The 26196-nt window shown below is 42.5% G+C and overlaps 1 protein-coding gene across 4 annotated transcripts in view; it reads left to right on the top strand.

Moving 5' to 3' along the window:
• pde8b (phosphodiesterase 8B) overlaps positions 1-26196 on the top strand; it is a 259858-nt gene that overhangs the window by 207638 nt on the left and 26024 nt on the right. For 2 of the 4 annotated variants that reach the window (XM_060843664.1, XM_060843655.1), the window contains 6 exons: positions 499-587; positions 8119-8186; positions 16806-16835; positions 20571-20648; positions 21921-21994; positions 25408-25572. In XM_060843664.1, coding sequence (XP_060699647.1) covers positions 499-587; positions 8119-8186; positions 16806-16835; positions 20571-20648; positions 21921-21994; positions 25408-25572 — 504 coding nt within the window. Of the gene's footprint in view, positions 1-498; positions 588-8118; positions 8187-16783; positions 16836-20563; positions 20649-21920; positions 21995-25407; positions 25573-26196 lie in introns of all 4 variants that reach the window. The other 2 variants (XM_060843637.1, XM_060843646.1) reach the window with 2 other exon arrangements.

The raw sequence follows: 26196 nt of genomic DNA, 5'->3' as shown, positions 1-26196 counted from the left end.
ACTGTGACACTAAGCTTTTTTTTTAATTGAAGAGTTTCTAATTTACATTATAACAAAAGACTTCCAGCTTTTTTTGGGTTGTTATTAAATTCAAAACTGATGCCCAACCCAAATTTCAGACTTGAAACACATCCAGTCTAACCTGGAAGTATATCGATTATTATTTTTAAAACTTTCCCAATGTATCAAACTCCAGACTTCACACGCAACATTGTCCTTCAAACTGTATGTGAACAGAAGAAATGAGAAATTTGTGTAAAAGCAAAATACTGCACGTTCTGGTGATCTTGCAAATTAAAAGCGAAAAGACCTGGAGAAATGCAGCAGATCTGGAGAGAAAACAAAGTTAACATTTTGAGTCCAGTATGAGCAACATGGAATATTAAAGAGATTGCATTATGCTTGTGGCAGTTGTGAGAAACCCACACAAAAAGACATATGAAATAATATCCTCAGCTATTCCAAACTCGACAGACAATCCATGATTTATTTTAACAGGAATGGCATGGAATTTACTACGCAAGGCAGAAAACAGGAGACAGTATACAGCAAGATGTGAAAATAACACCTGTAATAGGCCAAGGAGGGTAAGTATCATCATTTAATACCTGAAGAACACAACCTGGAGAAGCCATCCTGAAATTTTCTCATCATTGTGAGTGTACTTACACCACAGCGACTTGGAGTGCTTCAAAAAGGCAACTCACCACCAGCTTCTCAAGGGCAATTAGGAATGGGAACTAAATGTCAATCCAAAAAAGAAACTCAGTCAGTGACATCCATATCCCATGAATGAAGATAAAACCTAAACAAAAATAAATACAACTTCTAGATTTAATGTCACCTGACTTCTAAATTCTACTTTCCTATTAGATTTTTGATGGAAAAGAGAATTAAAGGCTAATGGGGGCAGTCAGGAAATTGAGGTTGAGACCAAAACCAGATTAGCCTGAAGTTATAATTCGATGGAGCAGGATCAAAGGGCTAAAAGGCTGACATTGCTCTTAAGTCCTACATCCTGTATGGGAAAATAGGGCAAAGCCAGCATGCTTTCATCAAGGGGGAGGTCATACCTGACAAATCTGCTAGAAATCTTTGAGGAGGTAACCACCAGATTAGGTCAAGGAGAGCCAATGGATGTTATATGCCTGGACTTCAAGAAGGCCTTTGACAAGGTGCCACACAGGAGGCTACTGAGTAAAGTAAGAGCCCATGGTGTGAGAGGCAAGGTGCTAGCATGGATAGAAGCTTGGCTATCTGGCAGAAAGCAGACAGTGGGGATAAAAGGGTCCTTTGGAGATGGCAGCCAATGACAAGTGGTGTTCCTCGAGACTTTGTGTCGGGAGCACGACTTTTGAATTTATACATTAACTAGGTAGATGAAGGAAAGGAGGGCATGCTGGTTAAGTTTGCAGATGTTATAAAGATAAGTAGAGGAACAGGTCACATTGAGGAGGCAGGGAGGCTGCAGAAGGATTTGGACAGGTTAGGAGAGTTGGCAAAGAAGTGGCAGATGGAGTGCAATGCGGGAAAGTGTGAGATCATGCACTTTGGTCGGAAGAACAGAGGCATAGGCTACATTCTAAATGGGGAGAAAATTCAGAAGTCTGAAGTGCAAAGAGACTTGGAGTTCTAGTCTGGGATTCTTTCAAAGTAAACTTGCAGGTTGAGTCAATAGTTAGGAAGGCAAATGCAATTATGGCATTTGTTTTAACAGGACTTGAATATGAAAACAGAGATGTACTTCTGAGGCTCTATAAGGCTCTGGTCAAGCCACATTTGGAGTATTGTGTGCAGTTTTGGACCCTATATCTCAGGAAGGATGCATTGGCCCTGGAGCGTGTTCAGAGGACATTCACGAGAATGGTCCCAGGAATGAGAAGTTTAACATTGAGGATGCTGAGTCTATACTTGGTGTTTAGAAAGATGAAGGAGGGGATCTAATTGAAACTTACAGAATACTGAAAGGCATGGACAGTGTGGTTGTTGGGAAGATGTTTCCATTGGTAGAATAGACTAGGACCTGAGGGCACAGCCTTCGAGTAAAGTGAAGACCTTTGAGAACAGAGATAAGGAGAAAGCTCTTCAGCCAGAGAGTGGTGAATCTATGGAATTCATTGTCACAGAAGGCTGTGGAGGCCAGGTCATTGAGTGTATTTAAGACTGAGGTAGATAGGTTCTTGATTGTTAATGGGATCAAGGGTTACTGGGAGAAAGTAATGGGAGAATGGGGATGAGAAACTGACCAACAATGATTGAATGACAGAGTAGACTCAATGGGCCGAATGGCCTAATTTCTGCTCCTCTGTCTTATGGTATATCTTACTTCCTGACATGGGCAGAGCAGTGGCAGAAGAATAATCTAGTTTTCACTATCAATGTTCGAATTCTATTTTTAAAAGACTTATAAAATTACTGGTAAACTTACAAAGTCGCTATGCCAAGCCTGCAAATCTTTGTTCACCCAATGGTTAATTATCAATCCAATAAAAATATTATGGAATATTAACCTCTTTCTTCAATAAGCTTTAATCTTGCTCTTCTCCAACTGACAAGAACACTACATCTACATGCCTGAATATAAATAATAATGAGGAACAAAAACGGGTCATTTTATTAAATACCACTTCGAATTTTCACAGTAGAATTAACATAATTAATTGTCTTTTTGTCTTCATTTAATATTGTAGTAATATGAGCATACCAGTGGGCGGCACGGTGACACAGTGGTTAGCACTGCTGCCTCACAGTGCCAGAGACCCGGGTTCAATTCCCGCCTCAGGCGACTGACTGACTGTGTGGAGTTTGCACGTTCTCCCCGTGTCTGCGTGGGTTTCCTCTGGGTGCTCTGGTTTCCTCCCACAGATACAAAGATGTGCAGGTCAGGTGAATTGGCCATGCTAAATTGCCCGTAGTGTTAGGTAAGGGGTAAATGTAGGGGTATGGGTGGGTTGCGCTTCGGCGGGTCGGTGTGGACTTGTTGGGCCGAAGGGCCTGTTTCCATACTGTAAGTAATCTAATCTAATCAGTGATTGAGTGTGTCACAGTCAATTAAAGACCCATATATATTGTTTATGTAGCTGGGTTGATCTGTAAGAATGTTTTTGGATCACCTGTCTATGGCAAAACAGACATAGAACAATTTTGAAGACTGCCTGTAGCAGAGATCTTCAGCACTTCAGCCAAGGCATTGGTGGGCCTGTACTTTTTCCAATATCCAGTGCAAGTGAGCCTTCTAGAACCAGGACAGGAAAAGGAAGAATATTTCTGACTGAGGATGGTTGCATGTTTTCTGTCTTTTGTACTACTTTTTGGGTTATAGAATCATAGAGATATAGCACTATACCACTGAAACAGACCCTTCAGTCCAACTCATCCATGCCAACCCTGTTTCCTGATCTAAACTAGTCCCACTTGCCTGCATTTGGTCCATATCCCTCGAAACCTTTCTTATTCATTTACCTGTCCAAATATCTTTTAAATATTACAGAATCATAGAAATGCACAGCACGGAAACACACTCTTTGGTCCAATTTACCCATGTAGACCAGATGTTTTAAATTAATCTAGTCTCATTTGCCAGCACTTGGCTCATATCCCTCCAAACCCTTCCTATTCATATACCCATCCAGATGCTTTTTAAATGTTGTAATTGTACCAGCCTCCACCATTCCCTTTGGCAGCTCATTCCACACACGCACCACTCTCTGTATGAAAAAGCTACCCCTTAAGTCCCTTTTAAGTCTTTCCCCTCTCACCCTAAACCTATGCCCTCAGGTTCTGGACCTCCCTGATCCCAGGGAAAAGACCGTGTCTGTTTATCCTATCCATGCCCCTCATGATTTTATAAACCTCTATAAGGTAACCACTCAGCCTCCGACTCTCCAGGGAATACAGTCCTAGCCTATTCAGCCTCTCCCTACAGCTCAAACCCTCCAACTTTGGCACATACTTGTAAATCTTTTCTGAACCCTTTCAAGTTTCACAGCATCCTTCCTATAGGAGGGAGACCAGAATTGCACAAAATATTCTAAAAGTCGCCTAACCAATGTCCTGTACAGCCGCAACATGACCTCCCAACTCCTGTACTCAATGCTCTGACCAGTAAAGGAAAGCATACCAAATGCGTTCTTCACTATCCTATCCTAAATGTTGTAACTAGATCTACCACTTCCTCTAGCAGTTCATTCCACATACAAACCACCCTCTGTATGAAGAAGATGCCTTCAGGACCATTTTAAATCTTTCTCCTCTCACCTTAAAAATATGCCTTCTAATTTGAACTCCTCTATCCTTGGGAAAAGACCCTCGATCTTTTCATTATCTGTGCCCCCTGTGATTTTATAAACCTCTATAAGGTTTATCAACCTCCAATGCTCCAGTGAAAGAAGTCCCAGCCTATCCAGCTTTTCCACTTAACATAAACCCTCCAGTCTCGGCAACATTCTTGTAAATCTATTCTGAGTCCTCTCCAATTTAATAATATCCTTTTTATAGCAGGGCGACCAGAACCGTACACGGTACTCCAATTCTGGCCTCACCAGCACCCTGTACAACCTCATCATGACATCCAACTCCTATACTCAATGGTCACAGCAATGAAGGCAAGGATACTAAATTTCTTTTAACCACACAATCGGCCTGTGACACAACTTTCAAACAGCTATGTACCCGAACCCCCAAGTCTCTCTATTCAATAACACTAGCCAGGCCCCTATCGTTAACTACATAATTCCTTCCCTTGTTCACTTTACTAAAATGCAATACCTCACATTTATCCAAAGGTAACTCCATCTGCCATTCCTCAGTCCATTGGCCCAATTGATCAAGATCTCTTTGCAATCTTAGAGAACCTTCTGCACTGTGCACAATACCACCAATAGTGGTGTCATCCACAAACTTATTAACCATGCCTCTTAAATGTTCATTGGTATTATTTAAATAAATGATAAACATCAGTGGACCCAGCACCGATTCCTGGGGAGCACAACTGTTCACAGGCCTCCACTCCAAAAAAACATTCACGACCACCCTCTGTCTCCTACCATCAAGCCAAGTTTGTATCCAATTGACAAACTCTCACCCTGAATCCTGTGTGATCTACATTTACACTAATCTACTATGCAGAACTTTGTTCACATGGACTTTAATAAAGCCTTTGACAATGTCCACCACTCTGCCTCATCAACCTTTGATTATGTACTCAAAAGAGACATGACTTCCCACTCACAAAGCCATGCTGACTATCCCTAATCAGTCCTTGCCTTTTCAAATGCATGTAAATCTGTCTTTCAGAATCCGCTCAAACAACTTACCCACCACTGATTCAGACTCACTGGTCTATAATTCCCAGGTTTCTCCTTAGTCTTTCTAAAATAAAGGCACAATATTAGCCACCCTCCAGTCTTCCTGCACCTCACCCTGGCTATAAATGATACTAATATCTCTGCTAGGGGCCCTATAATTTTTTTCCCTAACTTCCCGCAATCTCCTGGAATACACTTGATCAGGTCTCAGAGATTTATCCACCTTTATGTTTTTTTTAAGACATCCTGCACTTTCTCTTCTTTAATGTGGACTGTTTTCAAGACATCAATATTTATTTCCCTGAGTTCCTTAGCTTCCTGTCTTTCTCCACAGTAAATCTGACACAAAATATGCATTTAGCATCACTCCCATCTCCTGTAGTTCCACACATAGACAACCTCGTTGATCTGGAAGGAGCCCTTTTCTCTCCCTAGTTGCTCTTTTGCTCTTAATGTATCTATAGAATTCCTTTGGATTATCTGCCAAGGCATTATCACCTTTGAGGATGATGGAGTCTGCTCCTGTCAGTAATCTACTAAAATTCATGACTATACATGGTAACAATGTAGATCTTTGACTTGATATGTTGGTTATTTGTTGATTTACTGAACTCTTGCCTACTGAGTGCTTCTTTTGTTATTTATTGAACATGTGGTGCTGTAAGGTGACTTCACCAGGGATTAGTGCTGGTGCTACAATTATTTATAATATATCTGGATGACTTGGATAATCAAAGAGAATGGTATCATTAGCAATCACTCACTAATGAGTATGATGGTCAACCTAGAAAATTCAGTGTCACTGGTCATGGATCCTATGGGTTCTTGTGAGGCTAATGAGCCTGGTCCTAGAGGCACATCTCTGACCACCCATTTGGCAGGTGTGTTCAGGAGGTGGAATTGATCTTTGCCCTTGAAATCATTGGCTTTCCTTTCTCCAGATCCTGTTCTGTACTTGCCCTTGGAAAACGGGCATTCTCAAAGAATTATCCCCCTTCACACAGGAGCTTCCTCAAAGTTGCTTTTTTTCTCTGAGCGAGGGCTATGTTGCATTTCTTGAGGTACTATCGTCAAGTTTGTGGATAACACAAAAATAGGTAGGAATACAAATTATGAGGATGACTCAGAGTCTGCAATGGAATATAGACAAATCAAGTGAATGGCCACAAAGTTGGTACTTGGAACACAATTTGGGAAAATATGACATTATGCATTTTGGCAGGAAGAAGAGAGGAGTTTAACACTATTTAAATTGGGAAAGACTACAGAAAGCTACAGCACAGAGGAATTTGGGTGTCCTACTGCATGAAAAGAGAAAGTTAGCATCCAAGATCAGAGGGTGAAAGGGAAGGCAAATGGACTATTGCCTTTATTTCAATGGGAATGGAGAACAGCAGGTCTATACAAGGGACTCATCAAAGTACACTTGAAACACTGTGAACAGTCTTGGGCCTCTTATTTAAGGAAAGGTACACTGATAGGTGGTTGAGAGAGGGTTTGCAGATTGATTCTGGTTATGTAGAGATTTTCTTATGAGATGTCAAGTAGGTTGGGTTTGCACTAATCGGAGTGTAGAAGAAAGAGCAGTATAGACCGTTCTGCTATAACATGCGTTTTGTCAATGCAAATTTGCTGTAACATGATTGACGAATTGGGGATGCTGTTTCTAAAGAATAAACTTTTAAAATGCGTGTTGGCTGTAACATGATTCCATCACCAACACTTTAAGCACTGTTTCTAAAGCGTGATTTGCTATAACGCAGATTTGCACATGAACCCAACCCTTGCATTATAGAAGAACTGACAGTAATGTTATTGGAACATATAGAATTTTTAGGGGACTTGACAGGATAGATGCAGAGAGTTTATTTACCCATGTGGGAGAGTCTAGGACCAGAGATCATAATCTCAGAGTAAAGGGTCACCAATTTCAGACAGAGATGAGGATTTATTTTTCTCTCAGAGGGTAGAGAGTCTGTGGAATTCTTTACTGCAGAGGCCAAATCATTGGGTGTATACAAGACTGAGATTTTAAGAAGTGTAAAAAAGGGGAAAAGATAGGAAAGTACATCTGGTGATTATTAGATTGTTATTTTCAGATTATCAGATCAGCCATGATCTCATTGTATGGCAGGACAGACGTGATGGGCTGAGTGGCCTACGTCTGGCTCGATGTTTTATGATCTAAAACCTGGAGAAATGGGCCTTATAGTTTGGACTGAACAAATAATTTGGCATTAATCCTCTGGTAATCCTCTGAGCAAGGGAGTTAATAATGCAGAAAATATCAGCTGAACTAGCAATTGTTTTGCAAATTTTGTAAAGAAATTCAACCTTATATATAGTTTAGCATAATTGTAGAATTCCAGTTATATCTATTAGAGTTCTAATAAACACAGTTTGTGTGTAGAAAATATATTTTAGAAATTACAGCCCATAATATTAATGTACAGACCCAAAAGCTAGCATTAAACTAGTGCTTGAAGCAACTTCAGTGAAATCAGGTTTCTCGTGGTAGAATGACACACAGTGTGTTACATTGTGACAGGACAGAGTTCTCAAATGTTGTGGAAATATCTTCTTGCGTTGTTGTGCTGACTTTTAAAATTACTGAGGAGCAAATAGAAGCATGCAAATCCTAAACAGTGCGAATGGTTGAATCCAATGTTTGTTCCCTCATTAAATCACTAACGAATACGTTAAATCATTGGTGTTTAGTAAACTGAAGAAGTGCTATATTTGATCCTCTATCAAAAGTTTTGTGATGCTTCACCGGATTGGGAAATGTAATTACTTTCTCTTCTGTCAATAGGAAAATTAGGCATTTTGTGTCAATCAAGAAATTGTGCAGTGACAACAATAAGCAGGTAAGATTTTTGAGTTGCTACTTTCATCATTCTTTTCTATTGACGGCATCAATTGAACTATATGTGAACTTTGACAGTGCTGATGAAAGCCACCGTAGATAGTAATGAGGCTGTGTTATCATGTTACTATGTTTTACAGGATTTAAAATTGCTGATATATTTCTTTATAATTAGGTAGTTTTAATTGAGGTTTGAATAGTGAAACACTATTAAGCTCTCATTCTTATCTTACCTAATTAATGCTGCCCCTATTGAAGCTGTTGCAGTCATTCTTCAATTTCTAAGCAATTAGCTTTAACTGGAGTTTCACCCATTCAGTGCTCCGTAATACTCACTTATAACCATTGTGAAGCTCTGCCATTGTGAATCGTTTTACGTAATTGGATTTCTGTGAAATGTACCTTGTTCATATTTTTGAAGCAGTGTGAAAATTTTGCAGGTTGTTGGAAGAGGACCCCTGGGACTAGCAGGAAGGTTTACTGCCAATTTAGGTGTTTTGTTATTGCGAGTCCTACTTCTAAAACTTAAGATTTTTTTAAACTTCTGATCAATTTTCTCTGTTAATTATCATTCCCTCCCCTCCTCTCGTCAAGTTTATCAATGGTATTTGGTTCCACCAATTCGTCACACAAAGTGAACATTCAGGATAGTTCACACAACTGAAATGTTGTGGGTGCAGGCTGGCAGAAAGGGCATCTCATAAAGTTAGGTGCCACAGTGGCTGTTGTCTCGCCATATCGGCTGACATTTGATTAATGGTCACTTAATCTACCCAATCTGTGCCCTTCCCAATTTTATATGCCTTAATTATATTCCTTCTCAATCTCCTCTCCTCTCCTCTGTCTAATCTCTCTTCAAAGCTAACACTCTCCAGCTGAGGCAACATCCTGATGACCTTCCTCTGCATCTTCTCCAATGTTATCACATACCTCCTATAATGTGGATTCTAGAACTGCTCACAATACTCTAGCAATGGCATAACCACATTTTATACAGTTCTAGCGTAACCTCCCTGCTCTCAAAGTCTATGCCTAGGCTAATAAAGGGATGTTTCCCAAATGCCTTCTTAACCACCTTATCCACTTGTTCTGATACTTTAAGGGTCTGGTATACATTCACATCAAGTTCCTCTAATCCTTCTTCTCAGGTACATCCCAGGGTGCTACTGTTTATTGGATATTCTCTTGTCTTGTTTGTCCTGTCCAAGTGCATCACCTCACATTTATTCAGATTGACTTGAATTGAATTCGCCACTGATCAGTTCCATCTGGCCAGCCTGTCTATGTCCTCCTGTAATTTAAAGCTATCTTCCTCACTGTTAACACCCCGCCAATTGTTGTATGATCTGTGAACTTAATGATCAACACTTCTATATTTAATTATAAATAATTTATTTAAGCAGAAGCATCAATGGCCTCAACTCTGACTCCTGTATGATGTCATCTAGACACAGACATCCAGTTGAAAAAACACCCCTTAACCATCACCCTCTGGTTCCTGCCACTCAGTCAATTCTGAGTACAACTAGCCAAACTTCCTTGAATCCATTGGCTTTTATCTTTGCTATTAGTCTGTCATGCAGGACCTTGTCAAAAGCCTGACTAAAATCCAAGTAGACTACATCAAAAGTATTGCCCTCATCTACACACTCCAGTCACCTCGTTGAAAAATTCAGTCAAATTGGTCAGACATGACCTTCCCTTAACAAAACCATGATGTTTGTTCTTGATAAATCCCTGCTTCTCCAAGTGCAGGTTAATTTTATCTCTCAGAATTACTTCCAATAATTTCCCCCATCACTGAGATTAGATTGACTGGCCTATAGTTTCCTGGTTTACCTCTTTTTCCCTTCTTGAATAACAGTACCACATTGGCTGTCCTCTTGTCCTCTTGTACCTCTCCAGTGGCCAGAGTGGGAATGAAAATTTCTGCAAGCATCCTGCTATTTCCTGTCTTGCCTCACTCTACAACCTGGGATACATTTCATCCAGTCCTAGAGGTTTACCTGCTTTTTACCCTGCCAGGACATTCAGAACTTCTTCCCTGTCTGTGCTAATTTCTTTCACTGTATCACAGACCTTCTCCCTGCTACCTATACTCCATTGTCCCCCTCACCCATGGACACTGACCCAAAGTATTCATTTAAAACCCTATCTGTATCCTCTGGTTCTACATATATATTATTGCTATGGTCCTTAAGGGACCCTACTCCTTCATACTTATCCTTTTACTCTTAATATAAATCAGCCTAGGATTTCCCATTCTTTTGCCAGCCAGTATCCTTTCATGTCTCCCCTCAGATTGCCTGATTTCCTTTTTTGAAGAAACTGCAAATGTGTTGCTGGTCAAAGCACAGCAGGTTAGGCAGCATCTCAGGAATAGAGAATTCGACGTTTCGAGCATAAGCCCTTCATCAGGAATAAGAGAGCTTCAAGGAAGGCATCCTTGTAAGAGGATTCGCAGTAGGTTAAAATCTTCGAGTAAAAAATGAGGTCTGCAGATGCTGGAGATCACAGCTGCAAATGTGTTGCTGGTCAAAGCACAGCAGGTTAGGCAGCATCTCAGGAATAGAGAATTCGACGTTTCGAGCATAAGCCCTTCATCAGGAATAAGAGAGCTTCAAGGAAGGCATCCTTGTAAGAGGATTCGCAGTAGGTTAAAATCTTCGAGTAAAAAATGAGGTCTGCAGATGCTGGAGATCACAGCTGCAAATGTGTTGCTGGTCAAAGCACAGCAGGTTAGGCAGCATCTCAGGAATAGAGAATTCGACGTTTCGAGCATAAGCCCTTCATCAGGAATAAGAGAGCTTCAAGGAAGGCATCCTTGTAAGAGGATTCGCAGTAGGTTAAAATCTTCGAGTAAAAAATGAGGTCTGCAGATGCTGGAGATCACAGCTGCAAATGTGTTGCTGGTCAAAGCACAGCAGGTTAGGCAGCATCTCAGGAATAGAGAATTCGACGTTTCGAGCATAAGCCCTTCATCAGGAATAAGAGAGCTTCAAGGAAGGCATCCTTGTAAGAGGATTCGCAGTAGGTTAAAATCTTCGAGTAAAAAATGAGGTCTGCAGATGCTGGAGATCACAGCTGCAAATGTGTTGCTGGTCAAAGCACAGCAGGTTAGGCAGCATCTCAGGAATAGAGAATTCGACGTTTCGAGCATAAGCCCTTCATCAGGAATAAGAGAGCTTCAAGGAAGGCATCCTTGTAAGAGGATTCGCAGTAGGTTAAAATCTTCGAGTAAAAAATGAGGTCTGCAGATGCTGGAGATCACAGCTGCAAATGTGTTGCTGGTCAAAGCACAGCAGGTTAGGCAGCAACTCAGGAATAGAGAATTCGACGTTTCGAGCATAAGCCCTTCATCAGGAATAAGAGAGCTTCAAGGAAGGCATCCTTGTAAGAGGATTCGCAGTAGGTTAAAATCTTCGAGTAAAAAATGAGGTCTGCAGATGCTGGAGATCACAGCTGCAAATGTGTTGCTGGTCAAAGCACAGCAGGTTAGGCAGCATCTCAGGAATAGAGAATTCGACGTTTCGAGCATAAGCCCTTCATCAGGAATAAGAGAGCTTCAAGGAAGGCATCCTTGTAAGAGGATTCGCAGTAGGTTAAAATCTTCGAGTAAAAAATGAGGTCTGCAGATGCTGGAGATCACAGCTGCAAATGTGTTGCTGGTCAAAGCACAGCAGGTTAGGCAGCATCTCAGGAATAGAGAATTCGACGTTTCGAGCATAAGCCCTTCATCAGGAATAAGAGAGCTTCAAGGAAGGCATCCTTGTAAGAGGATTCGCAGTAGGTTAAAATCTTCGAGTAAAAAATGAGGTCTGCAGATGCTGGAGATCACAGCTGCAAATGTGTTGCTGGTCAAAGCACAGCAGGTTAGGCAGCATCTCAGGAATAGAGAATTCGACGTTTCGAGCATAAGCCCTTCATCAGGAATAAGAGAGCTTCAAGGAAGGCATCCTTGTAAGAGGATTCGCAGTAGGTTAAAATCTTCGAGTAAAAAATGAGGTCTGCAGATGCTGGAGATCACAGCTGCAAATGTGTTGCTGGTCAAAGCACAGCAGGTTAGGCAGCATCTCAGGAATAGAGAATTCGACGTTTCGAGCATAAGCCCTTCATCAGGAATAAGAGAGCTTCAAGGAAGGCATCCTTGTAAGAGGATTCGCAGTAGGTTAAAATCTTCGAGTAAAAAATGAGGTCTGCAGATGCTGGAGATCACAGCTGCAAATGTGTTGCTGGTCAAAGCACAGCAGGTTAGGCAGCATCTCAGGAATAGAGAATTCGACGTTTCGAGCATAAGCCCTTCATCAGGAATAAGAGAGCTTCAAGGAAGGCATCCTTGTAAGAGGATTCGCAGTAGGTTAAAATCTTCGAGTAAAAAATGAGGTCTGCAGATGCTGGAGATCACAGCTGCAAATGTGTTGCTGGTCAAAGCACAGCAGGTTAGGCAGCATCTCAGGAATAGAGAATTCGACGTTTCGAGCATAAGCCCTTCATCAGGAATAAGAGAGCTTCAAGGAAGGCATCCTTGTAAGAGGATTCGCAGTAGGTTAAAATCTTCGAGTAAAAAATGAGGTCTGCAGATGCTGGAGATCACAGCTGCAAATGTGTTGCTGGTCAAAGCACAGCAGGTTAGGCAGCATCTCAGGAATAGAGAATTCGACGTTTCGAGCATAAGCCCTTCATCAGGAATAAGAGAGCTTCAAGGAAGGCATCCTTGTAAGAGGATTCGCAGTAGGTTAAAATCTTCGAGTAAAAAATGAGGTCTGCAGATGCTGGAGATCACAGCTGCAAATGTGTTGCTGGTCAAAGCACAGCAGGTTAGGCAGCATCTCAGGAATAGAGAATTCGACGTTTCGAGCATAAGCCCTTCATCAGGAATAAGAGAGCTTCAAGGAAGGCATCCTTGTAAGAGGATTCGCAGTAGGTTAAAATCTTCGAGTAAAAAATGAGGTCTGCAGATGCTGGAGATCACAGCTGCAAATGTGTTGCTGGTCAAAGCACAGCAGGTTAGGCAGCATCTCAGGAATAGAGAATTCGACGTTTCGAGCATAAGCCCTTCATCAGGAATAAGAGAGCTTCAAGGAAGGCATCCTTGTAAGAGGATTCGCAGTAGGTTAAAATCTTCGAGTAAAAAATGAGGTCTGCAGATGCTGGAGATCACAGCTGCAAATGTGTTGCTGGTCAAAGCACAGCAGGTTAGGCAGCATCTCAGGAATAGAGAATTCGACGTTTCGAGCATAAGCCCTTCATCAGGAATAAGAGAGCTTCAAGGAAGGCATCCTTGTAAGAGGATTCGCAGTAGGTTAAAATCTTCGAGTAAAAAATGAGGTCTGCAGATGCTGGAGATCACAGCTGCAAATGTGTTGCTGGTCAAAGCACAGCAGGTTAGGCAGCATCTCAGGAATAGAGAATTCGACGTTTCGAGCATAAGCCCTTCATCAGGAATAAGAGAGCTTCAAGGAAGGCATCCTTGTAAGAGGATTCGCAGTAGGTTAAAATCTTCGAGTAAAAAATGAGGTCTGCAGATGCTGGAGATCACAGCTGCAAATGTGTTGCTGGTCAAAGCACAGCAGGTTAGGCAGCATCTCAGGAATAGAGAATTCGACGTTTCGAGCATAAGCCCTTCATCAGGAATAAGAGAGCTTCAAGGAAGGCATCCTTGTAAGAGGATTCGCAGTAGGTTAAAATCTTCGAGTAAAAAATGAGGTCTGCAGATGCTGGAGATCACAGCTGCAAATGTGTTGCTGGTCAAAGCACAGCAGGTTAGGCAGCATCTCAGGAATAGAGAATTCGACGTTTCGAGCATAAGCCCTTCATCAGGAATAAGAGAGCTTCAAGGAAGGCATCCTTGTAAGAGGATTCGCAGTAGGTTAAAATCTTCGAGTAAAAAATGAGGTCTGCAGATGCTGGAGATCACAGCTGCAAATGTGTTGCTGGTCAAAGCACAGCAGGTTAGGCAGCATCTCAGGAATAGAGAATTCGACGTTTCGAGCATAAGCCCTTCATCAGGAATAAGAGAGCTTCAAGGAAGGCATCCTTGTAAGAGGATTCGCAGTAGGTTAAAATCTTCGAGTAAAAAATGAGGTCTGCAGATGCTGGAGATCACAGCTGCAAATGTGTTGCTGGTCAAAGCACAGCAGGTTAGGCAGCATCTCAGGAATAGAGAATTCGACGTTTCGAGCATAAGCCCTTCATCAGGAATAAGAGAGCTTCAAGGAAGGCATCCTTGTAAGAGGATTCGCAGTAGGTTAAAATCTTCGAGTAAAAAATGAGGTCTGCAGATGCTGGAGATCACAGCTGCAAATGTGTTGCTGGTCAAAGCACAGCAGGTTAGGCAGCATCTCAGGAATAGAGAATTCGACGTTTCGAGCATAAGCCCTTCATCAGGAATAAGAGAGCTTCAAGGAAGGCATCCTTGTAAGAGGATTCGCAGTAGGTTAAAATCTTCGAGTAAAAAATGAGGTCTGCAGATGCTGGAGATCACAGCTGCAAATGTGTTGCTGGTCAAAGCACAGCAGGTTAGGCAGCATCTCAGGAATAGAGAATTCGACGTTTCGAGCATAAGCCCTTCATCAGGAATAAGAGAGCTTCAAGGAAGGCATCCTTGTAAGAGGATTCGCAGTAGGTTAAAATCTTCGAGTAAAAAATGAGGTCTGCAGATGCTGGAGATCACAGCTGCAAATGTGTTGCTGGTCAAAGCACAGCAGGTTAGGCAGCATCTCAGGAATAGAGAATTCGACGTTTCGAGCATAAGCCCTTCATCAGGAATAAGAGAGCTTCAAGGAAGGCATCCTTGTAAGAGGATTCGCAGTAGGTTAAAATCTTCGAGTAAAAAATGAGGTCTGCAGATGCTGGAGATCACAGCTGCAAATGTGTTGCTGGTCAAAGCACAGCAGGTTAGGCAGCATCTCAGGAATAGAGAATTCGACGTTTCGAGCATAAGCCCTTCATCAGGAATAAGAGAGCTTCAAGGAAGGCATCCTTGTAAGAGGATTCGCAGTAGGTTAAAATCTTCGAGTAAAAAATGAGGTCTGCAGATGCTGGAGATCACAGCTGCAAATGTGTTGCTGGTCAAAGCACAGCAGGTTAGGCAGCATCTCAGGAATAGAGAATTCGACGTTTCGAGCATAAGCCCTTCATCAGGAATAAGAGAGCTTCAAGGAAGGCATCCTTGTAAGAGGATTCGCAGTAGGTTAAAATCTTCGAGTAAAAAATGAGGTCTGCAGATGCTGGAGATCACAGCTGCAAATGTGTTGCTGGTCAAAGCACAGCAGGTTAGGCAGCATCTCAGGAATAGAGAATTCGACGTTTCGAGCATAAGCCCTTCATCAGGAATAAGAGAGCTTCAAGGAAGGCATCCTTGTAAGAGGATTCGCAGTAGGTTAAAATCTTCGAGTAAAAAATGAGGTCTGCAGATGCTGGAGATCACAGCTGCAAATGTGTTGCTGGTCAAAGCACAGCAGGTTAGGCAGCATCTCAGGAATAGAGAATTCGACGTTTCGAGCATAAGCCCTTCATCAGGAATAAGAGAGCTTCAAGGAAGGCATCCTTGTAAGAGGATTCGCAGTAGGTTAAAATCTTCGAGTAAAAAATGAGGTCTGCAGATGCTGGAGATCACAGCTGCAAATGTGTTGCTGGTCAAAGCACAGCAGGTTAGGCAGCATCTCAGGAATAGAGAATTCGACGTTTCGAGCATAAGCCCTTCATCAGGAATAAGAGAGCTTCAAGGAAGGCATCCTTGTAAGAGGATTCGCAGTAGGTTAAAATCTTCGAGTAAAAAATGAGGTCTGCAGATGCTGGAGATCACAGCTGCAAATGTGTTGCTGGTCAAAGCACAGCAGGTTAGGCAGCATCTCAGGAATAGAGAATTCGACGTTTCGAGCATAAGCCCTTCATCAGGAATAAGAGCTCCTAGCTGGAACAGAAAGATAAATCACACTGGGCTAGAAGGACTTCACATACGTTTGCCATAGATTTGAATCCTATTCCTTGGTGGGCACTGTTACAAAATATTCATTTAGTAGCTCAGCTGTGCCTCTCCTTGCACTAGGATAGGAACACTTAATGAAATTCCTTCAGTCACTATCTTAACTGTTAAAATAGATATCAGAGGAATTTCATTTAATCGTTAATGACTTGTTTATTGATTTGTGTAACGCTCTCCTTGCCGGTGTACGACTCATTCCTGAACCTAGCTTAGTGTCTTACAGTTGGCATTTTGGACATTGTCGAAAATGTGTTGCTGGAAAAGCGCAGCAGGTCAGGCAGCATCCAAGGAACAGGAGATTCGACGTTTCGGGCATAAGCCGTTCTTCAGGAATTTCCTGAAGAAGGGCTTATGTCCGAAATGTCGAATTTCCTGTTCCTTGGATGCTGCCTGACCTGCTGCGCTTTTCCAGCAACACATTTTCAGCTCTGATCTCCAGCATCTGCAGACCTCACTTTCTCCTCGAAGATTTTAGACATTGTCGACAAATTATTAATTTGTCCTTAGAATATATCAAAATAGTCTGAAGGTGGGATGCTTTGTTTTAGATAATACACTGTTTATAAGTCTTAAAACTCAATCATATTTGTGGTATTAATTTATTTCATTTATTTAACCTATTAGATTTACAATATGCACAGTGAAGACAGATATATGGAAGAAAATTCTCAATCAGGTGAGACAAATCAAACCTTTCTTTGTTTTTCTTGGTGTTGGTATCTGGTCATTTCAGGATTCCTGATGAAGGGCTTATGCCCAAACATCAACTCTCCTGCCCCTCCGATGCAGCCTGACCTGCTTTTTCAACACCATACCTTTTGACTTCAGGGCTCATAGTTTTGTTGTGGAGACAGATAGTGATGTCCTATACTTTCATTGTGTACAAGGTTTCGCCATATCGATTTTCCAACTGGATGTCAGACCAGCCCTGGCTTCTTAGTTGGGTTAGGAAGTTGCTACTGGGACCCTGACCCCACTGGGGGTGAGGAGAGTTGGTGTGGTCCAGTCCCAGGGGTTACAGTAGAGAAAGGGGGCAGGGTCCAATCTTTGGCCCCAGGGTGGGGACGTGGCACTACATTCTATCTGGCATTGGATTTCTGACAGATAGGGGTGAGACTTTGCTGATCTAAATTGATTGAAGTTGTCAATTTAAACATGAATGATTCTCCTTATTTAAGGACCCATGCAAAACCTTAGGGTTTCAAAGAAAGAATTCCAGAAGAGATTGATATTTTACTCAAAGTTAACTTATCTGCAAAATTAATTCTGCAAAATTGGACATCCAATCCCTCTACACCTCCATCCGCCATGACCAGGGCCTCCAAGCCCTCCGTTTCTTCCTCTCCCAACGTTCCCAACAGTACTCTTCCACTGACACTCTCATTTGATTGGCTGAACTGGTCCTCACCCTTAACAATTTCTCCTTCGAATCCTCCCGCTTCCTTCAGATGAAAGAGGTAGCCATGGGCACCCGTATGGACCCCAACTATGCCTGTCTCCTTGTTGGCTACATAGAACAGTCCATCTTCCGTAGTTACACTGGCACCACTCCCCATCTCTTCCTCCGCTACATTGATGACTGAATCAGCGCCACCTCGTGCTCCCGCGAGGCAGTTGAGCAGTTCATCACCTTCACCAACACATTCCACCCTGATCTTAAATTCACCTGGACCATCTCTGACAACTCATTCCCCTTCCTCGACCTCTCCATTTCCATCAATGATGATCAACTTGACACTGACATTTTTTACAAACCCACTGACTCCCACAGCTACCTGGATTACACCTCTTCCCACGCTACCTTCTGCAAAAATGCTATTCCATATTCCCAATTCCTCCACCTCCGCGGTATCTGCTCCCAGGAGGACCAGTTCCACCAGAACACACAGATGGCCTCCTTCTTTAAAGACCACAATTTTCCTTCCCACGTGGTTGAAGATGCCCTCCAACACATCTCATCCACATCCTGCGCCTCCACCCTCAAACCCCACCCCTCCATCTGTAACAAGGACAGATCCTCCCTGGTCCTCACCTTCCACCCTACCAACCTCCGCTTAAACCACATCATCTGCTGACATTTCCACCACCTCCAAATGGACCCCACCACCAGGGATATATTTCCTTCCCCACCCTTTTCAGCAAAAACAGCTCCCTCCATGGCTACCTGGTCAGGTCCACGCCCCTCTCAACAACCCACTGTCCCCTCTTGGCACCTTCCCTTGCCAGCGCAGGAATTGCAAAACCTGCGCCCACACCTCCCTCCTCACCTCCATCCAAGGCCCCAAAGGAGCTTTCCACATCCATCAAAGTTTCACCTGTATATCCACCAATGTAATTTATTTTATCTGTTGCTCCCGATGCGGTCTCCTTTACACTGGGGAGACTGGACGCCCTCTTGCAGAGAGCTTTAGAGAAAATCTCCAGGACACCCGCACCAATCAACCCCACCGTCCCGTGGGCGAACATTTCAACGCCCCCTCCCACTCTGTCGAGGACATGCAGGTCCTGGGCCTCCTTCACCGCAACTCCCTCACCACCCTACGCCTGGAGGAAGAACGTCTCATCTTCTGCCTTGGAACACTTCAGCCCCAGGGCATCAATGTGGACTTCACCAGTTTCCTCATTTCCCCTCCCCCTACCTTACTCCAGTTCCAACCTTCCAGTTCAGCACCATCCTCATGACCTGTCCTACCTGCCAATCTTCCTTCCCACCTATCCACTCCACCCTCCTCTCTAACCTAATACCTTCAGCCCCACCCCCTATCCACTACTGTACTTTTTGCTACCTCCTCCCCAGCTCCACCCTCCTTCCATTTATCTCTACACCCCAGAGGCTCTCTGCCTTCATTCCTAATGAAGGGCATTTGCCCAAAACGTCGATTTTCCTGCTCCCCGGATGTTGCCTGACCTTCTGTGCTTTTCCAGCACCACTGTAAATTAGTTAGTTGCTCAGTAAGATTTCCATCAATTAAAATTCACGGAAAAGTGCAGGATGTTGCCTACTGATATATCCTGATTTGCAGAAGTCATCTGTGTTCACCTGATTGTTAAAGGAAAAAGATCCCAAGGACAGCAAGTTCTTCAGCAGCTGACCCGGACAGAGAGAATCAGTTTAACCCGCGTGTTCAGATTAAATACAACAATCAAAAGCTAGATTGGTTAAGATAATAACACTCTTCTATCAAGTAAGCCAAATCTATCATAGCCATGTGTAAGAAACAGAGACAGACTTTCAGTGTGAAACTATGCAACACTTCAAGACACAAAAGAGTGTAGAAGCTTGGAACTTTCTTTCACAAACAACAACTTCTGTAAGGTCAATACATTAGGCTTTGGTATCAAGAGCTATATCAGAAATATGAGGCAAAGGCAGGGGTATGGGGTTAAATTACAGGTAGTCCATGATCCTCTCCAAATGTGGAACAGGCTGAATGGTCTACTCCTGTTCCTATAAGATTACCTGGATCCTCCAAGAGAGACAATCATGATCAGATAGCTGCTTCATAACTACTAATCTGCACCCCAAGATTGCTCTGCATTTCTAGCCAAGCCTTCTGATCCCAGCATCTTTGGGAGCAGAAATCCAATGATGCAGCATATCAGAGTGACATAAGAGGAAAGACTAGACTTACCCACTTTTTACAGCATTAACTGCCATAAGGCAAGTTTAATTGTCCAGTGTGAATGTTAGTGAATGGATGAACAATTGAATGGCTAGGGTGAGTGAAACAAGTTCAGCTGGGTAGTGTAGCACCATGGCAAGTAGCTGAGGTGCAAGTGGGTGAGGTGATAGGGTGGAGGATCGGCGTGTGGGTAGGTGGATGGTGCCTTTGTAAGATCAGACTAGGAGCAGCAGTGGTCGGGTGCTGGTCAGGTTGTTTCAGGGGTCAGGGTAACGGGGTGGTGAAGTCCAGTTAGTTTGGGGCAAGTGTGTCATCAGGGTGTCAGGTGGGTAATTGGTGGGTCAAGGGAGAATTAAGGGGCTAGTCAGGTCAGGTTAGAGCAGTCAGGGGGTGAAGGGACATAGAGTTCGGGTTGCAGGTCAGACATTTTGCAGCAAATATTAGCAAAGATTAAATATTATTTCAGATGGATTCAGAGAATATTGAGAACTTTGTAAACACATTATAAGCATATCCCATTTGTTTCAAATACATTATTTATTATTTAGTGCTGTATAGTTCTCCGGTTGTCAGCAAAGGACACAAACAACTACAATGCACAATCATCTAAAGGTTAAAAATATTACATTTCACTCTGAGTAAATTGATATAATGACTTCAAATTTCATATCCAATCTATTATCCTCTGTATGCTCATCCTGGGCCATTACAGACCCATCTATTGTGACAGTTGCTTATTGGTTGAAAGAGAAAATCAAAATGACTGACATAATTTTCTTACTTCACAGATTCACAGTCGTTGAGATATAAAGATAGACGGAAAGGTTCCATTGACGTCAGATCAATAACATCAAGAAGAAGTGATGGTATGAAAACATTTTTACTATTTTTACTGGGCTACATTTGCTCTGAAAGTGCTACTGAGAATCATGGCTCTAATCACTACTTATAAATGAAAGGTTCAACAAATTCAGGTGAAAAGTGGGCAGATTCACACTCACCTGCTGACATCCAAACATTATAATTCGAGTTATGTAATTTTGCTGTGAAAATGGCCTTTCAGTGTTTGTCTATTTAAGACAGGGATGAAGAGGAATTTCTTCTCTTGTGAGAAATCAATCTGTGGAATTCTTCACCACAGAAGAATGTCAAAGCTAGGCTTTTAAGTATTTTCAAGACTAAAATAGATTTTAAATCAGTAACAAAATCAAAGGTTATAGGGAAAAGGCGAGAAAATGGATTATTACATTTTTAAAAATTATTAAATCTGCCATGATCTCATTGTAAGCTGGAGCAGATTTGATTGGTCAAATGACTTACTTTTGCATCTATGTTTGTGATCATATCTTTGAAATGCATTGAATGATTTGAGATTGTGTATTTGTGGGATAGATGGAAATTTATCATAGGAATCTAATGTCTTGTCATTTCACGCTTAAGAACTGTTTTCACAATATAGTAGGTGCTATGCACTGCCAAACACATTCACTAAAAATTAACAAGCATGGATTCTCATTCCTTTACATTTTAATTGTTATTTGAGATTTTTCAATTGTATAATATTATTCATTTTTTTATTTCACTCCCAACTAATCTAATCTTCCAGCTTCTCTCTGTTGTCTTTATGTTCCTAATTTGATATTGAATTCTAATTTACATTTCCTTCTCAGTCTGCTGTTTATTTCCTAACAGTTCAATCTGATGGTTTAAGGGTCTACATTGTTGTCTTGTTTCCCTCACTGCAATGCTCCATGTCACATTTATAGCAAGCTGCCTTGTAACAAGGTATAAAGTTTATGCATTGCCAGGTCAGGGCTATCTAATGACAGCTACAGTTATATGCCCTGTTACAACAAATTATGTGCTGTTGTATTTTCACTTGAGTGAATAAAATGAAAAATTTGGCGCAAATTATTTTCACAGAAGACAAGCTTTATTGGTGAATGCTGATCTCATATTTATATTGAAGATTTGAGTTATTTGAGGGATTTGTACTATTTCATTGGTTTTATTAATTTCTGTATTTAAATTCTCTAATCATCAAATAACCTCATAGCACAAAGCGCCTGCAACAGACATTGAATCCCTTGAGCATGTGACACATGTGAAAGCCCTTTCTTTGGTATTCATTTCTCCAGGGAGTTCGTACAATCGACGGCATTCCTCAATGGCAAGGATTCATTCCATGACAATTGAAGCTCCAATCACCAAGGTAAATTTTTATAAAGGTAACATTTCTATTCTGTGAATACGGCTGGATTGTTGTATATCTTTAGAATTTAGCAAATAAGTCTGAACAGTGTATACCAATTCTTATAGAGGTCTGAGAGACATGGGCTATGGTAAGATGGGCAGCGGAACTGGACAATAAATGTGACAAGGCCCATCTTGATGTCGCGATCATCTTGTTCCATCTTTTATCGTTTTCAGAAGCAGCAGGGCGGGATTCTTGTGAGCCAATAGCAAAATTCCAGTCGATGATTATTATTGATTCTTAAACACCTTGTTAAGCCGCAATGTCCCCTTAGCAAGCTCACTAAACATGAGAGACATCAGGCAACCAAAGGTTGTACCTGGGGAATTCAGCTCTTTGCTTGCTCCAGACCACCTCCATTTTGGTCACTAGCCAACAACATCTCAGGGCACAAATCTTGTGTACCAGCCAAATGCATTCATCCTCTGCAGATATTTGCATCTGTCATTTGCCAACCCAACACAAACATCCTGGCCTATCTGCTATCCCCTCGCAGTGCCTTTGGATGGAAGCACTTAATTGCTCTCCTAGTGCTTACTAACTTAATGCCTAGCTGCTTGCTCACAGCATCCCATCTGTTAACACAGTTAACACAATAGTAAGGTCATCTCCTGCCTGGAGCTGAGCAAGTGCCTGGTCTTCCGAGTGCCAGTAGCCGAGGACATTCATTCCTCAGCCAAATGTGGAGTTGTCACAGTGAGGTGCTCACCAGATGCCTGTGGTTACCATTGAGATATCTGGATCTGTGCTGATGTGGGGATAAAGGAGGCAGCCTTACCAATGTTTCCCCTGAGACCTTGGTACTTTCATCCTCAGAAATCTGGGAGGGCAGTACTTCTGCATCCAGCCACTCCTCTGTGAGTGCATCAGGAGTCTCGTGGAAGCTGCCAAACAAAGAAAGAGAAGGCATTGAAGCCAGTGGTTCAACGTGGTGTGCAGCGACTGAGAGGGCTAGTCGGGGTTGATGGGAGGGTGGCAGTGGTATGCAGAGAGGTATTTAATCATTTGGTGAGAACTGGGTGTTTCTGCATCCCTGCAGAAGTGGTTTCAGTCTTCTCCTGTGAGAGCCAGGACTCCCCTCAAAGGAGGTAAGGGCACAGATGTCATGGAGTCATAGAGATGTACAGCATGGAAACAGACCCTTCGGTCCATGCTGACCAGATATCCCAACCTCATCTAGTCACACCTGCCAGCACCCGGCCCATATCCTTCCAAACCTTCCGATTCATATACCCATCCAGATACCTTTTAAATGTTGCAATTGTACTAGCCTCCACCACCTCCTCTGGCAGCTCATTCCACACATGCACTATCCTCTGCATGGAAATGTTGCCCGTGAGGTCTCTTTTATATCTTTCCCCTCTCACCCTAAACCTATGCCCTCTAGTTCTGAAATCCCCCACCCCAGGGGAAAAGACATTGTCTATTTACCGTCACCATGCCCCTCATAATTTTGTAAACCTCTATAAGGTCACCCTTCAGCCTCCAACGCTCCAGGGAAAACAGCCCCAGCCTGTTCAACCTCTCCCTATCGCTCAAATCCTCCAATCCTGGCATCATCCTTGTAAATCTTTTCTGAACATTTTCAAGTTTCACAACATCTTTCTGATAGGAAAGAGACCAGAATTGCACGCAATATTCCAACAGTGGCCTAACCAATGTCCTTTACAGCTGCAACATGACCTCCCAACTCCTGTACTCAATACTCTGTCCAATAAAGGAAAGCATACCAAGCACCTTCTTCACTATCCTATCTACATGCGACTCTACTTTCAATGAGCTATGAACTTGCACTCCAAGGTCTCTTTGTTCAGCAACACTCCCTGGGACCTTACCATTAAGTGTATAAATCCTGCTAATGCAGCACCTCACATTTAAATTAAACTCCATCTACCACTTCTCAGCCCTTTGGCTCATCTGTCAGGCACCATCTCCCTCTCCTGCCAGTCTTCCAGGAAGCGGACTCCTCTCATTTGTACCACCCTGGTCATTGAAACCTCCAAGCCCCTGTTGAAGAATCATAGTCCAATCTTCTCCTTCTCTGTCATGTTCTGATTCTCTCCTTGAATAAGCAAGGCAGCTTCGTAACGCCAGTGTTCATGTTGGTGGACAGCAGCATTTTAAATGTGGTGTAGGAGTAAGGAATGCCAACCTTTGGGCAGATTCTACTCATGGCAAGTTGTTCGGAAAGGGCATGTGGTAAATTGGGATGGTATTCAAATGTAAGAGATGCCATTGGATGTGGTAGGCATTTAGTAAGACGTTTGATGGGGACTCACTTGGAGTCTTGATGAAAAAGCTTTGAAAAGCTCCTTGCAACAGCTTTGAATAATCATGAGGAGCATATATAGGTAAATAGACAAGGTCTTTTCCCGGTGTGGGCAAGTCCAGAACTAGAGGACATAGGTTTAGGGTGAGAGGGAAAGATATAAAAGGGTCCTAAGGGGCAGAGCTGTCAGAGGAAGTGGAGGATACTGGTACAATTGCAACATTTAAAAGGCACCTGGATGGATATATGAATAGGAAGTGTTTAGAGGGATATGGGCCAGGTGCTGGCAACAGATACTAAATTAAGACTAGGTTAGGATATCTGGTCAGTATGGACGAGTTGGACCAAAGGATCTGTTTCTCCTATTGTATGTCTCTATGATTCTATGAGAAGGGCATACCAATGATCAAAAACAATAGATGCCATGGCAATGAAGGTGCCCTTCATCTCAGTTTTGTTTCCAAAGTCTCCCTTAAAATTAAAATAACTATGTACTGCGATGCCTGTTTTTTACAGGGTCACCAGCAGAGTCTCTGAGGTTAATCTCACAGATTTGTGTTCCGCCCACCATTTTTAAAACCCATCCAATGCACCTCAACTCCGTGTTGGGATGAGGAGATCTGTCTCTTGGAGTCGAGGCATGGGTCTGAATGGTGGTGGTGGTGGTTTCAAGAGGGGTTGGGGTTCGATGGGGGTGTTGGGTTAATGGATGGGTTTAGGTTGCTCAACAACCTAATTTCCTGTCCATAGGAAATCCTTTCATCCATCCTTTGTCATTTGTCCAAAACCTCAACACTCATTGAGCAGATACAATCATGGATGACACAGCAGAGCAATGCCTCAGAATACCTGTAACTTGACATGATAAAGAATAGTGGTTCAAAGGATTAAGGTAACATATTGGCTCCCTGGTGAAATATATAGCTTTACCATTGCATTGACTTTTGGGAGTACATTAGATCAGTTGGTAAAAAAATACTCTGCAAATGTTTATTCATGGTTCGAAGAAAAACAGCTTTTATGTACACCCACATTATTGATTTTCGATGCAACAGAGGCTTCGTAAAAAAGTAATATTTTTCCTTCTTTTCCATTTTCAAAGGTTATCAATATAATTAACACAGCCCAAGAGAACAGTCCAGTAACAGTTGCTGAGGCATTGGACAGAGTTCTGGAAATATTGCGAACAACTGAGCTCTACTCACCTCAGCTTGGCAGTAAAGATGATGATCCTCACACTAATAATCTTGTTGGAGGGCTCATGACTGTAAGTTAGTGAGGAACAACTTTCAGACTCATACATTTTTGCATTATTGTACTGACTGTTGGAGTACACATTTCTGAATCAAGCCACCAGATGTAACATGACATTTGATAAAACCATGAAGTGTTGACTTCTCTAGCCCTGGATTGGAAAGAAAGAAAATCACGCAGAAATCCCTATTCTTATTTGTACCTCAATAAGTCAGAAAAGAACGTCTTGAAAGAAATGGGTGAAAATGACAGGCATAAAAATGGCCGAGCAAGCCTCCCATACTCATCGTGCTGAAACATTAGATCCTTCACAACATCCTCAGCTTATCCCCAGGAGATGCCAAAGAAATCATGAAAACTGAGAGTCAACAAGGGAATGAAGATTTCTCTCTGATTTGCTCAGACAATCAAAGCCAGTCCTGCATATCGAATCATTTATTTGTGGGTGTTGAGTGTGACCAGGGTTAACCTGAGCTACGGTGCCCCTCAGGTGAATGTTTGTATCACTCCACATCACCAGGCCTCACACACAAAGAAGCAGCGTTTGGGTGAACTGCACCTAAGCATTAGTTCCTAGCTCCACAAGGAGCAGAGGAGAAACTGAAGGGGGCTGTCTGGGTTAGGGCAGGTGTTTGTG

This window comes from Hemiscyllium ocellatum, chromosome 2 (assembly GCF_020745735.1).
Source record: "Hemiscyllium ocellatum isolate sHemOce1 chromosome 2, sHemOce1.pat.X.cur, whole genome shotgun sequence".
In the NCBI taxonomy this organism is placed as follows: Eukaryota; Metazoa; Chordata; class Chondrichthyes; order Orectolobiformes; family Hemiscylliidae; genus Hemiscyllium; species Hemiscyllium ocellatum.
Note: the sequence above shows the minus strand (reverse complement) of the source record. Positions and strands in the feature narration are given on the sequence as shown.